Source organism: Pomacea canaliculata, linkage group LG7 (assembly GCF_003073045.1).
Source record: "Pomacea canaliculata isolate SZHN2017 linkage group LG7, ASM307304v1, whole genome shotgun sequence".
In the NCBI taxonomy this organism is placed as follows: Eukaryota; Metazoa; Mollusca; class Gastropoda; order Architaenioglossa; family Ampullariidae; genus Pomacea; species Pomacea canaliculata.
The window spans coordinates 7,425,957-7,441,664 of NC_037596.1; the positions used below are offsets into that span (position 1 = coordinate 7,425,957).

Below are 15,708 nucleotides of genomic sequence, written 5' to 3' on the forward strand. Positions count from 1 at the left end.
AACCATTAGCCATTACTGGATACTCTGCCACCAGCCATCACTTTTCTCCAGGTCCTGTCTACTTGAGCCTCATTCTCCATCTTGATTCGCTCACCCTGCAGGGTTGCTGGGTCCGAAAAACCATTTTCCTTTTACTCTGAACACAGCTATTACAGTTTTAGTCCCTTTAAAATGAATTCCACGATGCATTTGCAAAACATTGCCACTGTTGTTTTGTTTTTGGTTTGCTACGTGCAAGGTGTCACCGGGAGAAAAGCAATCATTACTACTTTGAAAAAAATTCTCTCCTCGCCTTCAGTTTCACAAGAACTGTTTCTTTCTTTAACAAGATAACGGGTTTTAATGTGCCTTCCTTCGCAGCCTTTGCTCCATCGCCAGAAGGGGCACAGCCCTTGACGGTTTGAATAGCTGTTGGCCTCTGCGAGTAGTTTGCCTTCCCAGGATGCAATGCGGTCACGTGATCTTGCGACAAGTGCTTCCGGTGATGCATTTAGACGCTGCTGTATGTCTTGGCCTTGTTCTGTGTTACTACTCTGCACAACAATAAATTGAAGTGAAATAAAATATTTCTTTTCATAAAATCCCAGTAGTCAGTTTTTAACGTATGAAAAACAGTTAATTAAAATAATTGTTTACCACTGTTGCAACAAAACAGAAAGAGAACAAAAAAATAACAAACAAACAAAAACAACACACACACACACACACACATATACACATACCTACACAAACGCATACACATATAGACAAACATATACACACACGCGCGCGCACACACGCATACACACATACTAACATACATGCGAACACATGCACGCACACACAGACTCTTCCACATACGCACGCACGTATTCAGCAGAGTGTTATAAAATCTGAAGTTTTGTAAACGTTAGGAAAGACGAACAAAAGCACACAAACCATAAAACATACAAGTGTTCACCTGGACTGTTCACTGGACACGCAAACACTTCCTGCACCGACGACATCACAACTGATCTTGACACGAATGTCTGAACAGGTGAGTTTGCGGAAAGCCTGCAACACGTGGAAACTCATGACCAAAGTGTGTGTGAGTGTGTGTGTGTGTGTGTGTGTGTGTGTGTGTGTGTGTGTGTGTGTGTGTGTGTGTGTGTGTGTGTGTGTGTGTGTGTGTGCGTGTGCATGTGTGTGTTGGGGTAGGGATGATGAGGAGGGGGTACAATGATAACAGTGTATTGACATGTCATCACAAGTACGGTGGACTATTTATGCGTCAACAAGAAAAATGAACTCTCGTCTTTTCTCAATGAGAATGAGAGTAGGCTAACGGACTCATACTTCCGTTAGAAGAAGACACACAGGAGATCTAGTGGACTTCTTTACATTTCAGAAATAACAACTGGACTTCCACGTGCCTACGATATAACAAGTGGACGTCCACGTGCTAACGAGAACATAAATATCAACCTGCTGACCATGAACTTTCTCGTGTTGATGACATAACAACATTGACACAGTACAACAAGTGGAGTGTCACGTGCTCACGATATAACAAGGCACAAAGACGATCCAGCACAGGCACAGGAAGACGATCCACTTGGGGCTGCAGTCGAACTGGTGGCTGTAGGCGCTGTGGTTGGTGACGCACACTCGGGTCCTGCGCGTGCGGAGGTTGTGGATGTCGTCACAGCTGGTGATGGCGTCGCGGTTCAGCATGTACCAGTCCAGCAGCACGTCTGTCAGGTCGATCTGCACAGAACAGGTCAGCGAGGTCAGGGGCACACCATCCGGATTTCACCTCTCATTCGACAAGTTACCTCCCTTCACAAAATGTGGCTGGTAAAGCGAGGAAGCAAACTTCTACTGTGACAGATATTTTGTGAACTACACAAAACTGGAAATGCTGGAAAGTTTTTTTTAAAATCTGTTACGGACTAAACAAACAAACAAACAAACAAACAAACAAACAAACAAACAAATGAACAACCAAAGAAAAAACAAAGAAAAAACAAAAAAAATAATAATGTGTGTGAAGTAAGCTTTCTACTCACAATCCTCTATCAATCATATCAATCCGCTATCGCCAAAAAAAAAAAAAAAAAAAAAAAAAAAAAAACTGTTTGTCGCATCACGGCGATTGTTTTCAGTGATCTGTGGATTAGTCGTGCACACGACCTTCCTGATGCCGGCGACAGACGGCGACCATATTTCTGTAGCGCCTGACATTCTAACGGTTTTGCCAATAAGCTCGGGTCAAGGTCACACACCCGTGACGTCACTATCGACCGCATTTAGCTCCGGAAAAAAATCAGACGACAGGATGGACGGGTTGGACACTCTGCTGCTGGAGTGATGCACCCGAGAGTCGTAAAAGTCGCATTTACAACCCTGGTCTCTCCGCCGGTGGCGCGAGTAGGACTTGGTGACTTCTGCTTCCGCTTCTGCTAGCCAATGGCGTGACGGCTATTTTTAGTCTCTCCGGTCAAAGAGCGGTACTGTCATACACTAACTGTCTGTCTGCTCAGAACTCTTTGTCGTGTCATTCCGTTCGAGAGACCTTTCTGTATGCTAGTGAATTAAATTTTTGTTTTAATTTTCTTCGATGAAAATGAGCTTAAAATTTTCTTTGCTGGTGTTTTTCTCCGCCATTTAAACCGGAAGCTTGGGGATAATAAAAATAGAAACCAATCAAACACCACACTTCAAACACCATTACACTTTTTTTTTCGCAAAGTCATATACGGCGAATGTGGTCAAAAATGAGGCGAATGTCTGCAAAAAATGAGACAAATAATGAAAAGCCATTATCGATAATAAGCTTGTCGATGAGTTGGCTTAATGTAGACAGCTTTACATTTTATTTCTTCGGAAAGAACGATGGCAATCAGTCGGAAGTAAGCTTAACTTTAGCTACTTTGCAAGATCAAAATGTAGTCAAAAAATGATGATGATGAATGTATTTATTTCTTCTGGCAGCTTCTTTTGCAGGTGAGTGCAGATGGATCCTCCTCTTCGCTACCACTGACCCCTCATGCACTCATCTTGCGTTTTCAATAGTTCTTTTCATTTACCTATCCTATTTATACATGTCTTGCTTTTCTTTGCAATCGTTATGTACCTGTAGCTTTTACTAAGAGCCAAACATATTTTAAATATCCTCCTCCTCCTTTTCCTCCTCCTCCTCCTCATCATCATTATCAATTGCAGAAGCCACTTTCTTCTTATCATTATTAGAACATTATGTCGGATTAAAAAAAGGCGGACTTACCTACCTCAAGGCAAAAGTTCCTGTCACGTGACATGCATTCCAGCGCGCGGTGCGCAGCCTTGGCGAGCTGCCAGCTCAAGGCAGGATGGGAGAAGTTGAGGAGAACCGCGAAGTCATCTGGGACACATCAAAGACGACCTTTTGCTACCGAGGGCAATAAAGCAGCGAGCTTTGCACAGGACATTAGGACCTGCCGCCAACCTTGTTTTTTAATGTGCTATGGGAGGAACCAGTAAACAGCTTAAAAAGAGCATCAGCAGCATCACGAAAGTAGAGAAAGAAGGAACAGGAAGACACGAGGAGCAGAAGATTACAGAGACAACAGGAAGAACATCTTTTATTTATGTCAGTAAAGCCTACAACAAAAGATAAGAAGAAAAGCAGCTTACATCCCGTGGCTGACGAGGCTGAACTGGAAAACTGTACGAAAGTGCAATTACTCGCCATTTTCTCTACATTTATCCGATTGTACTCGTTTTCCTACCTTGAGGTATCTTCCTCTATTCTAAGAATCTCTCTACGTTTCTCTCTATCTCTCTCTTATCTTCATATGTCTCTTCTCTTTCCTTTGTCTTGTTCTGTGAATTTCTTTTTTCTCTCACTCCCTCTATCTCTCTTTCTTTGTCTCTCCCCTTTCTCTGTCTCTATCCCTCTGTCTGTCTGTCTCTCTTCTATCTCTGTCTCTGTCCCTACCTTAGTCTATGTCCTTATATATTTGTTCGTCTCTTACAGTCTCTTCCCTGTGTCTCTATCTTTGTCACACCTTTACTTTCTCCGCTCCATGCTTTTTCTATCTCTCTGTCAGTCTGTATTTTTCTTCGCTGTATTAAATTTCCCCTCACATGATGACTGCGGCCCCACACGATGCTGTCACGGACTGGTCACGTGCAGCCACTCACCTTCTATGATCGTGACCGTCTCCACGCTGTGACGACTGGCTATCTCCGTGTGGTACACCGTCACCCTCGTCAGCAGCAGTTGTTGCTGTAGCCGCCATACCACGTGACACAGTTCCTCGCAAGTGTTCACGCGCAACACGATGTCATCGCTGAGAAAATAGTGTTGATGAGCAAACACGAGATAGACTGAGGGTGAGTAGAAAAAATCGCTTGTGCGCACATCTGTGTGTATGTGTGAGAGATTCCAAAGAGAGAGAATAAATAAATAATAATAATACAAAAAAAAAAAAAAAAAAAACGACGAGAATGATATTTTTCAGACCATTTGGGTCACAGGCATAGGAGACAGTTTTTTTTTCTTTAAGACTGACCTGCACATTTTTGCGCACCTTTTCACGACTCACCTGACGAGATGTACCGCCAGGTCCTCGGTCTGGGAGGGGTCGGTGAGGTCCAGCACCTGCTGGGGGTCGCACGTGTGCTGCCCGTCCCTGCTGGAGAAGCAGCAGTGCAGGCGGGCGGGGTGAGCGCTGAACACGGCCCACTCCAGCACGCGCATAGGCGCCTCACTGCTCAGTCCGGTTTCCATGGCGACGGCAGTGACGTTGGCGATGTGGCCAGTTACCCGACCTTGTCATTCTTCAACACCTGAAACTATTGTTTGCATATATATACTATTGATATCACGCAATATAGATATTGCACAGATGTAAAAAATCATTTTTGTCTTATATTCGATTTGTACATTTTGGTGTTTACACTTTATTTGTTTTGAAGGTAAACAAGAGTTGATTACTGTTGAAGCCCATTCCCGGGGATGCGACATCTCTGCATCCGTCAACACTTCCGGGTGAATCACTAACCCTTCCTTCCTTCATCCCAGGATTTTATTTCCTCAGAGAGTTAGGTTCCCAGCCTATTCAATCCTGTCACGTGAACAGTCAGACGGTCAAGACATTCCTGTGAAGGGTGTCAGGCAAACTTTGTCGCTCAAACAGATGAGAAAACCGCACACACTTGCAATAGTCGGGTAGAAAGATTGGCTGCCGGTAGGGGGAGCCAGCTGTGTCGTCATCAGACCGTGCGCGCGCAGGGGACGTCGCCAGGGAGAACATGAAGTCCATTTACATGGTGGAGTGAGGGATGAGGGGATGGGGATCGGGGATGGGGAGGTAGCCGACATCTGCTGATCAACTGAAAAAGGTCAACGGCAGAACTATTCTCTGGGATGAGACTGTCTCATTGGGAACCAGTGCTACGAATGTCTGATGGAATATTTGTGTATGGGACATGATAAGAGATCATCGGAAAGTGAGTGAGGGAGAAGAACGTGGAATGAGATTGAGCGAAAAACAATCATGAGAAAAAGTGGAATGAAAGGAAAGAGGAAGTAAGTTTTTATGGGACGGAGATAGATTGAGAGGGAGTGACTCACACAGGCAAAGCAAAATAACAAAGACAGAAGGTGTGAGAAGATAAAGACAGGAACTGTGTTGCACACAAAAAGGACGAATCAAAGAGAGAAGAAATAAAATATGAGAGGTTCAGGTCTTTATTTTTGATCCTTTCTTTCTTTTGTTCGTTCATACGTTAGTTTGTTCATTTATTCATTCATTTGGTTGGTATGTTCTTTCACAGACTGTTTGCCGATTTGCCTGGTTACACGAGTATGTAGTGTGCACGTCCAGTCAATGTTTTCTGAAAGTCTCAGACGGTAAATTAGCTCACATCGTGTGAGCTGTGAAGACTAAACAACATCATCCATCAACCTCCGTTCACATCCAAACAGACCTCCATCACAGCTGGCGACCAGGCCGTCGATCGCGAACAGTGGGTGCGGCTCCAGAACCCAAACCTCGGCACAGTACACAGACAGTGAACAGTGAAGGGGAACGCAAGGCAGCATCTTAACGCCCTCGGTTGACCCTCCAAACCCTCCAATCCTCACTTCTGCCATCGAATCATCGACAATTTCCACATACCTCTTGTCCTCGTGGCACACACCCCACGTCCACACTCAGATGTGTAGAGCTTTGTCTGATGTGTAAACAAATCTCAGTGTGAGACATAGATAAAGGAATACAGTTTTTATTTTATCTCTTACAACATTTGCAATCAACTTCCATCTGTATGTTCCTTCATATTTATGTCTTATCCGTCTTCCATTTTTGCTGAGTCAAACTCTACTGGTCATCATCTCTGGTTATGATTATAGAAATAGGACTTTGAGTCTGACAGTCGTGGGTTCCCTACCCATTTCTCCCAGAATTTCATTATCTTTGTCCCGATGCCATGCGTTGAGCCATTTCACTGTAAGCCGACATTCAGTTGCCTCGTGGGCGTCAAATCCATTGGCTGCCTCCTCTCCCATGTCAGACCTTTCCCACACCGGCAATAAGTTATGGTTGTTCCTTATCCTTCCTTTATCTCCATGTCTACTTCTATGTTTCTACATTTCTTCTTTCCCTCTTATTCACCTGTTTCCCCATCTCTCTGAACAAATTATGTTTCTCCCACTGTCTTCTGGCATCTCTATTTATCTGGCTCACTCGCAGAAGGTCACGGCCAACAAATCCGTTGGCAACAATGTGTTCGGATTTGTCAGGTGATGGCGGTCTCCTGCTTCTGCATTCATGTGAAGACTAGCATCGAGCAGGTCAATGTTCGTGGGACCCTGTTACACAACAGGCTACTGACTGCATGCCATCGGTCACTTGACTGATCCCTTAATGCCTTGGCATTATTTTATCGCAGTAAATACCAGGTCGATGCAAGTAACTAATATAAATAATAAAAGTCATTTACAAACGTATGACTTAGTATCTTGTAATGTATCATGTATTGTCTGTTATATCTACGCAGTAAATATTAACTGATCCAAAAACAAAGCAAAAAATAAAGAAAAAAGACAAATAAGAATGAAATAAAGGAAAAAGGATTGAAAGGGGAAGAGACAAATGGCAGCAAGAAAGATCAAACATAAAAAAACCCGAAAAAATAAACAAAAGAAAAAAAAGATACAAAATCAAACAAAAGAACGAAAATACAACATAAAAATTACAAAAGAACAAAAAGAAAAAAAAACCAAAAAGAAAGAAAAAACATTAAAAAAACAAAAAAAAAAAAACAAAAAAAAAAAAAAAAACGAAACAAAACTGAACAAAAACAAAAACAAAAAAAAAAGAAGGAGGAAAACTATTTTCTAGCGAAATATCCAGGATACGATGTGGTATTAAGAGACCACATCGCAGTAAGGTCTGAGATCAATGTTTAGTTTTTTTAATGCCGGAGGGACGACGAAGTCTCCGTTCACGTGTCAGCTGAGTATCAAAATCGCTTATCAGAGACCTGGAGTTTCATTTAATTTCTAGAATCGATGTTCCAGAAACCCGGAGCTCGTCTCCAGGCCAGAACTGCAAGGATTCTTGACTTGACGAGGGCGCTAGAGGCGCCGAGGGCAGGTCAGACGGATCTCCACCATTTCTCAAGTGGAATTTTGAGAAAAGAGACATTCCCCACCCCCTACTCAGTATGAGAGTTTCTAGAATTGCCTTTCTTAATGCTTCTTCGGAGCATTAAAAAAAACTGAAAGACAGTGAACCGTGAAGATAAGAAAAGAAAAAGAAATTCTAAAACGAGTAGCGAGTCTTAAACACCGTGCCATCGAGTTTCACTGCGCACCGTCTCTGCGCATCACGTCTCCTTCCGGTATTTCAACCGAAAGTGACCAAAGTGCTCCTGAAACATTTCTTTTACACGCTTATCTGGGTCTAGTCCGATGTTTGCCTGAGGAGGTGATGAAGCGAATCGCTCGGTCAGTCGAACCCCAGGCGAAGTGAAGTTCATTAGCTGCTAATTAACATCATTAGTTGGCTGAAATAATACAGACATTGGCAGCCGCGGGCTTTCATAGCTTCCAAAGAAATAATTAAAACATTGAAAGATCTCTTGCAATTTATTTCAACAGCTCCAGCACTATGCTTCGTTTTGAAAGTGATTGGAAGTATTCATTAAAGCTTCATGATGCTTACTATTTAGTATTAGTATTTATTATTAATCTGTATTAGAATATAATATTCACAATTATTATAATGTGGTATTAGTATTTATATTAGGTATATATTGTATCGATATCTATTCATCTTGATGTACTCGATAACGAACATAAGATTTCAATTTTTAAAAATTCAGTAAATGATAAATTCTAATCTGCTTTAGCAATACTATACTCAACACATGCGGCTTAAATAGTAAAAAAAAGTCGTTTCCTTAAATGAGATTGAAACTTTATATTTAAAAAAAAAAATAAAAAATTGACAGAAGACATAAGTTTGGTCTTGATGTAGAGACTTGAGCAGATACAAAGTTGTGGGGAATCAGTTAGAACCAATGTTGCGGTTATTGCACGAAATGAAATGGCGTTGTCGTCAAGGGGAGGCGATAGCTTGAAGCCAAAAGAAATGTTTCTTCAAAAAACACATCCTTTAGCCCAGGTCCTTGCCCTGGTTTGATGGCGTTCCGAAAGGAAACACAAAAGAATCGATGGCTGAGGGACCCGATGGCAAGCCTGTGAATGTGTTTCCTCAGTGAAATCTCCTTTCACTCGGCGCGGTGATGCGCTTCGTTGTTTTAGGGACGCCGCGGAGAAATTCGTTTCCCGAGTCGAATGAGGAGTGTTTTACAGGGTGTCCTGTCTTGAATGGGCAATAAATAAATTTACTGCCACATAATACTCAGAAGTACGCACGCAGGCACACACACAGACAGACTGATGCGTACACGCAGACAATCTACCCACTCACCCACACACACACACATACACCCACACCTACACCCACACCCACACCCAGTTCATGTGTCTTGCACGTGGGGGGTGACTACGAGCAGACGATATCGTATATATGCGCATACTCAGAAAAGTCGGTGTGAACACTGTTCACTCTTTGTCTCTGTGGTTGTCGGATTGTGACATCATTTCTTTCCTCTTTCATTCTCTCTCAATTACTCTCTCTGTCTCTCTCTAACACACATCGACCGGACTAGTTGAAAGCCTGAGTTGTTGTCGCTGTTGATGCTGGTGGTGTTGACAGACTCAAAGCAAGCCATTCAGGACCAGACGCGTGCATGCGTGTCTGCATGCAATCTCATGAGAGCCTGGTAGCAGCCATCAAAGGTACGAAGCAAGACTCCAGCTCCCCCCGGGACCCCTTGGACCCCTCACAGAGCTCGAACACATGCACACACACACCCACACTCGCTGTCATCTTCCGCACGCGCCTGATAGACCGTTGGCGGGGTCAGTACGATTGACAATTGACCTTTAACCTGGCGTGCACATCAACACCACCTAGAGGGCGCCACATGGTTGCCATCGTCCAGGAAGTGCGTAAAGCACAGTTTATACTGTTAAAAAAAAATTCAAGACCAGAAAGGGGAGTTCAACATGTAGGATTACTTACATTGTAACTGTAAATAGCTGATTATAAAAACAAACCCATTTTTTATAAATCACTCCATCCCTCAAAAAGTAATACAAAAGACAAACGAATTATTGCACTGGCTGCTCGACCTGCAAAACGTTGGATTAGAATTCATTTCTATATACCGGAGTCGGATAAGTTAAAACCAATGAAAGAAGAAGAAATAAAAGAACTAAACTTTTCAAGACAGCTATGACACATTTTTAGTTCACATATGAATGATGGGAAATAAGACTTAACCGTTCTGGAGGACAAACAGTTGCTCAACCAAAAAGAAAAGAATACCTTTGTAGACTTGTTTGTTGACCAAGATATAGACTGTGTAGATGATAACAATTTGTTTATCCAAAGGGGTATCACAGAAGAATTCTTCCAGCAGTGCATAGTACCTTGGCCGAGAAGGATGAAAACTGCACTAGACGAGGAGGGTTACTTTCGAGGGGAAACCATGTAGTTTCTAGTTTGGAATTGAAATAAACTGCTTGTGACATCAGTCTCCTTACTTTTCAGACATTCCTCGTATGTCCAGATATCCTGAAAGCTCGTTTTCTTAAAGTCGCTTCGGAGTTGAAGCTCCATCAAAGTCTAGCCACCCCAGAGACCATCTGTCCTCCATGCTAATTCCATAGAAAACTTCACCTTCCCAACGGTATTGTGCAAATGGAGTCCAAACAACATTGTTGTTACTGTCTGAGAGAAGCAGGCATCTCGACTGAGGACACCAACACCTTTCTCTAGTCACGTGTCCTCTCCATGATCCCACTTCAATGTTTTAAGGCCTTTAACAGACGTTTCTGCGTGTCTGAGAGGATGTGGGATGTGGGAGACAGGGTCCTGGGGAGGGTGGAAGGACTGACTTGTAACCTAAACTGTAAGGGGAAGTCTGTGACACAGTGACTTGTTAGTCTTCCATTCGCAGACTTCTTGTCTTGTATTCACAGTCTGAGCCTTTGCATGGAAAGAGTGATATGTCACTAGTTGTATGTTTATATTGAATCAAAGCAGACTATGGTTAAGAAAGAAGTGGGGATAAATAATGGGATCCACCGTGCGTTTGGGGAACAGGGAGACAATCCACTTCCGGCGGAGATTTGCTCCTTGTCTGACACGGAAAGGTCAAGTGAGTGCAGACTAAACTGTCTCGAAACTGGATGAAAGTATAAAAAAACAACAGTGGTTTTTTTTGTTTGTTTTTGTTTTTTTTTGTTTTTTTTTTTGTTTATTTTTTTTTGTAAAGCTTTTGCGTTGTTTTAAATTTTGTGGCGTAAGAAGCTCGAGGGAATAAATAATAAGCTATTTTCACTTTTCACTTGACGAAATACTGGTAAGGTAAAAAAAAAAAACAGTTGAAATAAAAAGTAAATCAGCAGAAATTAAAGAAAAAAATACGATACTTGTTTTGAAGCAGCATGGGGCTGGTTGCATGTTGATTCCTAACTTGAACTGGATGTTAAATAAAAGTTTTTCTGTTTAACTTTCAAACTTTTCCGACTGTTAGTTGTACACGTGAGGTCTGGAAAATAAGTCACCGGTCACAGGTGAGACGTTGGCTATTTATATTCCACTCAGCAAAGTCGACTTGCACTTGAGACCAGAGACTTGAGACTTATTTGTATAATCTTACATGAAACCGACATAAATAAGGCCACGAGAGAGACAGAGAAGTGGATGTATCAGGAAATCTTCTGACACGAAATAGAAGAGTTATGGTTCCACCTCCAAAAGAAATAGAAGGGTGGACACGAGGTGAGGGAGACAATGTGTCTGGGATGGAAAATTACCGGTGACTGTGAGCGCCCTGGGCTGAACAGCATGCAGCCAAACTCAGGGAAATCACGTCTGCAGAGGGCAGAGGTCAGAGGGCAGTAAGTCATATGATAATCTTGTCTGTTTGATTTCCTTTATAACAATTCTTTACTATATTTTGATTATTTTCTAACATTTATAATGGCTTCCATTTTTCTTTCCCTCCATCCCATTATCAAAAATTTTAATGCTGTCATTAAATTTTATTGTCACACACACACAGCTCCCATTCATAAAAATACAGACACTAAAATACTTCAAATAAAAAGAAATGAAAAGCCTTTGGAGTAAACGAAGCTTTGAAGAATTCATTGAAAACTGATCTGTCTTCAATATATTATATCCAGACTGTCAGCTGAGCAATGTTTGCCTACCTTGCCCTATTGCCCAACTTGCCCGCGACTTTCTTGTGATATCGATTGAAGTCTATGTCAGATATTTTATTACACCAATATCATCTTCATTTTGTTGTTATTTACGAGTATCGGTTGTAACATATAACTATAGATACTGCTCAACAAGGTTTGAACATCGACTACACTTCACATACATAGATAAACACAAAAACATTTATGTTATATCCAGACTCTTGAGGAATAAAAATATTGAGAAATTCGTTAAAAATATCCACCCTGAGACTGGAAGACACACATATCTCTGCCATCCACCTGCTCTGTAAAGATTTGTGAGACAACTGAAGTTCTGTGCAAGTAATACATCAGGGTGCAGGCTGGAAATAAAAATCCGAGATGAATAGCTCCTTGTCTGCTCCCACATCTGAGCATTTGTAAGATGAGAAGCAAGTCCGAGCTGATTATCTGCGATAAGCACGAGTTATCCGATGCTCCAGACGGCGCCTGACAACTTGATTTTCGGATCCCAGAAGAAGAAGAAGAGAAAAGGAAAATAAAGAAGACGGAGGCACGAAAGAAGACTGTAGTCGATTAAGCACGCATTCCTTTCATTCGGACAAAAAAATATTATTCACCAATCTTGGTTGCTGCCATCATGTTGTAGTAACAACAGGTTCACTGTCGTATGTGGAGAAAAAAACACAAATTCTGTCACAAATTATTGAACACGATGCACACTCAACTTGCCACTAAATGACAGTTACATTGGAAACACAGTCTCTAATATATTATTTAGGTAAACAAGTAAAGACTTCTCATTGCACAGGGAGGTCCGGATGTCCTAAGGACTAAAGGGTCAAGCAAGGGAAATGATCCTGGTCTTGAATTATAGATGCTTACATTCTGAATCATGGCTTCAATGAGAGATACGAATCTGGATCCTTATAGACACACGTTCTGAATAATGACTTAAATTATAGATACTTATGTTCTTTCTTATATCTATCAAAATTTCGGGATGCAAAACGATCGTTTACTTACAGTTGTGTGTAAGACTCAGCTTTTGGTAGACTCATAAAGGGGCTGACTCTTTCATGGAAGAAAAAACTGTCTCTAATCCGTGAGGTAGGTGGTTCATTGGTTTAAAATAGTTATGGTGTACTAGTGTACTAGTGTCATCAGTCTGTGTGTGTGTGTGTGAGAGAGAGAGAGATATGTCTAGAAATTATGTTTCGATTAAAGGGCGTAGACGCATAACAGTTACATTCAACAGTTTTTTTTCTTTTCTCTGTGCCAATCTTTTCGGATTCTATTTTTGTTTCGTTTTCCTGTACTTTTTTCTTCTTCTTTCTTTTTATCCAAGTGTCTTTTACAAAGTCCTCAAGACCGCGAAGATAATGACAGCGACTCATCCGGTACACAGTGACGCCGGCACACCGGTATATTATCCTTCCTGTAGACATTATTCCCTCCGTAGTTCCATCCACCCACCCTTTCATCCCCAGTTCATGATGTCAGTGATTGCCAGTACCCGGGGAAGTAGACCAACAGTGTGTTAGTTTATCAGCAATCAAAAGTCGATGCCATGGCCTTCAAGACAAATTTCATTTTCCATACAAAGATGGCTGGAGTATGCCACGGATCCTGACAGAGCATTTTTTTCTCCTGATTTATTCCCGCAGACAGTCTTCTAGGTCTTTTTATGGTGTCTGCTGTACATACATTACTTTGAACAGCTCCACTGGTAACTGATTAGGTAGTAGATAAAGAGGAGAGTTTTTGGCTTGACCATCCACAGCTCGAGTTTTAAGGATTTGTTTTTTTTTTTTTTGGTATACACTTTTGTTTTGCAACTTCTTTGTTCTAGTGGACTTTGTGTAGATGTGATGTTGTTTGTTTGTTTGTTTTAAGCTGTTAGATCGACGTGTGAACCAGAAAGCACTGTTTGTTTTTTAATTTATTTGGGTTTTGATATAGGTCCTTTTGAAATTTGGGCAGAAGAACTGAGCAGGAGAGATATTTGGTCAAAATTAAGATTTATTACCGTGTTCAGCTGTTCGTACCAGCTCAGTGGGGAAAGTGTATTGAAATACTTTTATCTCATTGAGACCAAACCTGATAGACTTCACTTGCTGAACCCAAGACTGTTGCCAGACCTTTTTTTTTTTTTTTTTGATAAAAATTGCTTTTGGTTCCACGCCGGCAAACATATTGCCAGCATTACAGAACATTCCAGCAGTGAAAACAAGAAGTGACCTGAATATTGATTGTCTTCTCTTGATGTTCAGTGATGCCGCCTGACTTCAAGGTGGGCCGGAGGTCCAAACAGTGGATAGCTTGGTATAGCTGAATTATTTATAGCTGTCAGCGGCATCTCACTTTACGCCAGAGAGCATCTCACAAGGGAGACAAACCGTACATGATATTGTTCATTATCTCCCATTAGGTAATGGAGTACATTGAACTGACTGCGCGGTCTCCAAGGGCCTAGAAAACAAAGAAAGGAGAGAAAAAGAGAGAGACAGAGACACACACACACATACACAGACATACATGAAGGTCCGTGGACAGATGATGACAGCAATGGCGGGGTTTTTATTCCTTGAGGATGAAGACCCTGGACTTCACTTGTCACCAGCAAGTCATTTTTGGTTCAAAAAGTCTTCTGAAAGTAAAGTTAGGGAAAGAAAGAGAAACTTTGGAGTGATGTCGAGAAAATGTTTGTTCATTTTACCAACAAGTTGAAGGTCGAATGAGAAAAAAAAAAAAGAATTTTTTTTTAAAAGAAGATCAAGAGCAATGTTAATGTGCCATGACATCAGGACATCAGTGAGCGAGGCAAAAGAAAAAAGTGATTTAAATGGTAGACCTGGTAACCATCGGGTCATTAGTTCTCCTATGTAATTTTTACCTTTTTATAACTTTCAGAAACAAGCTTATTTATTATCTTCTAACACAAACATCTAAATCTCATTTTATGTGAAATATCACAGATGTTTTGACAGATGCTGTCTCATATTTCAGACTTCAGGCTCAGCAGACAGGTACGTGGACTTCATTTATGTGTCCTGGTCGATTTTCCATTTACTGCAACTTTTTTTCTTCAGTTGTTTCTAATTCCGGAACGAACTGAAAAGTAGACTGTACTCTCAGTGACCGCAATAGTAACACGTGCAAAAAGTCATCAGAGAGACTAATTGTATGGTCGCGTGCGACACAGAACTTTTGTTTACTTCCCGTCCTCAGGTATCAGGAGACGCATGCGCTCTGATCACAAAAACAATTCACAGCAAAAGTAATCAACATCCAGACTAAGGTGAGAGTTGTGTTTGCGCTGCTCCCTCATATAAACTCCAGAACAAAACCGTCAACTAACGGTTCCTCATCATGCACGTGACAATCGTCTATTATCGGCGCCATTCAGATGAAGCTCAGTCCAACTGCAGGACCATTGCAAAACCTAACGAAGACTACGCCAAACTATTCGTTAGATACGGATTTGTCCCATCAATTTGAAACTCACCCGTTAAAAAAATGTTTTTTTTTCTTTGAAAGGTAGCAGACGGCAGGAGAGAGGGGAGAGGAGGGGAGAGAAGGAAAGAGGAGGGGAGGAGGGAAGAACCTCTCGCCAACATCGTTTAGGTCCATTGGAAGGCTTTATGTGTCGTAATAGGTTTCGTGATAACACTCCCTCCTCTCCCACCTCACTCCCTTTCCTTTTCAATTCCGGAAGAGGCCCTGCGCGCATGAGTGACAAGCAAATAAGGTTCCATTCTTCGGACAGTTTCAGGTGTCTGCTGCATCCATCGATCGAAATGGAGGCGCGATGGCCAAATGGAGATTCCTCCAATCATCCAACAGAATTTGTGATTGCAGCTCAGGCTCCGTGTTACTCATCAACACATGCAAGCAAGACTGGAAAA

General features: G+C 41.8%; 1 protein-coding gene across 2 annotated transcripts in view; it reads right to left on the reverse strand.

The window, feature by feature from the left end:
• Nucleotides 1-211: 211 nt before the first annotated feature.
• LOC112568001 overlaps nt 212-15,708 on the reverse strand; it is a 30,060-nt gene continuing 14,563 nt past the window's right edge. The window contains exons 2-7 of one of the 2 annotated variants that reach the window (XM_025244983.1): nt 4,551-4,800; nt 4,147-4,295; nt 3,252-3,364; nt 1,525-1,728; nt 931-1,035; nt 212-533 (exon numbers count right to left, since the gene is read on the reverse strand). In XM_025244983.1, coding sequence (XP_025100768.1) covers nt 937-1,035; nt 1,525-1,728; nt 3,252-3,364; nt 4,147-4,295; nt 4,551-4,735 — 750 coding nt within the window. In that variant the 5' untranslated portion in view covers nt 4,736-4,800 and the 3' untranslated portion in view covers nt 212-533; nt 931-936. The remainder of the gene's footprint in view (nt 534-930; nt 1,036-1,524; nt 1,729-3,251; nt 3,365-4,146; nt 4,296-4,550; nt 4,801-15,708) is intronic. The other variant, XM_025244982.1, reaches the window with a different exon arrangement.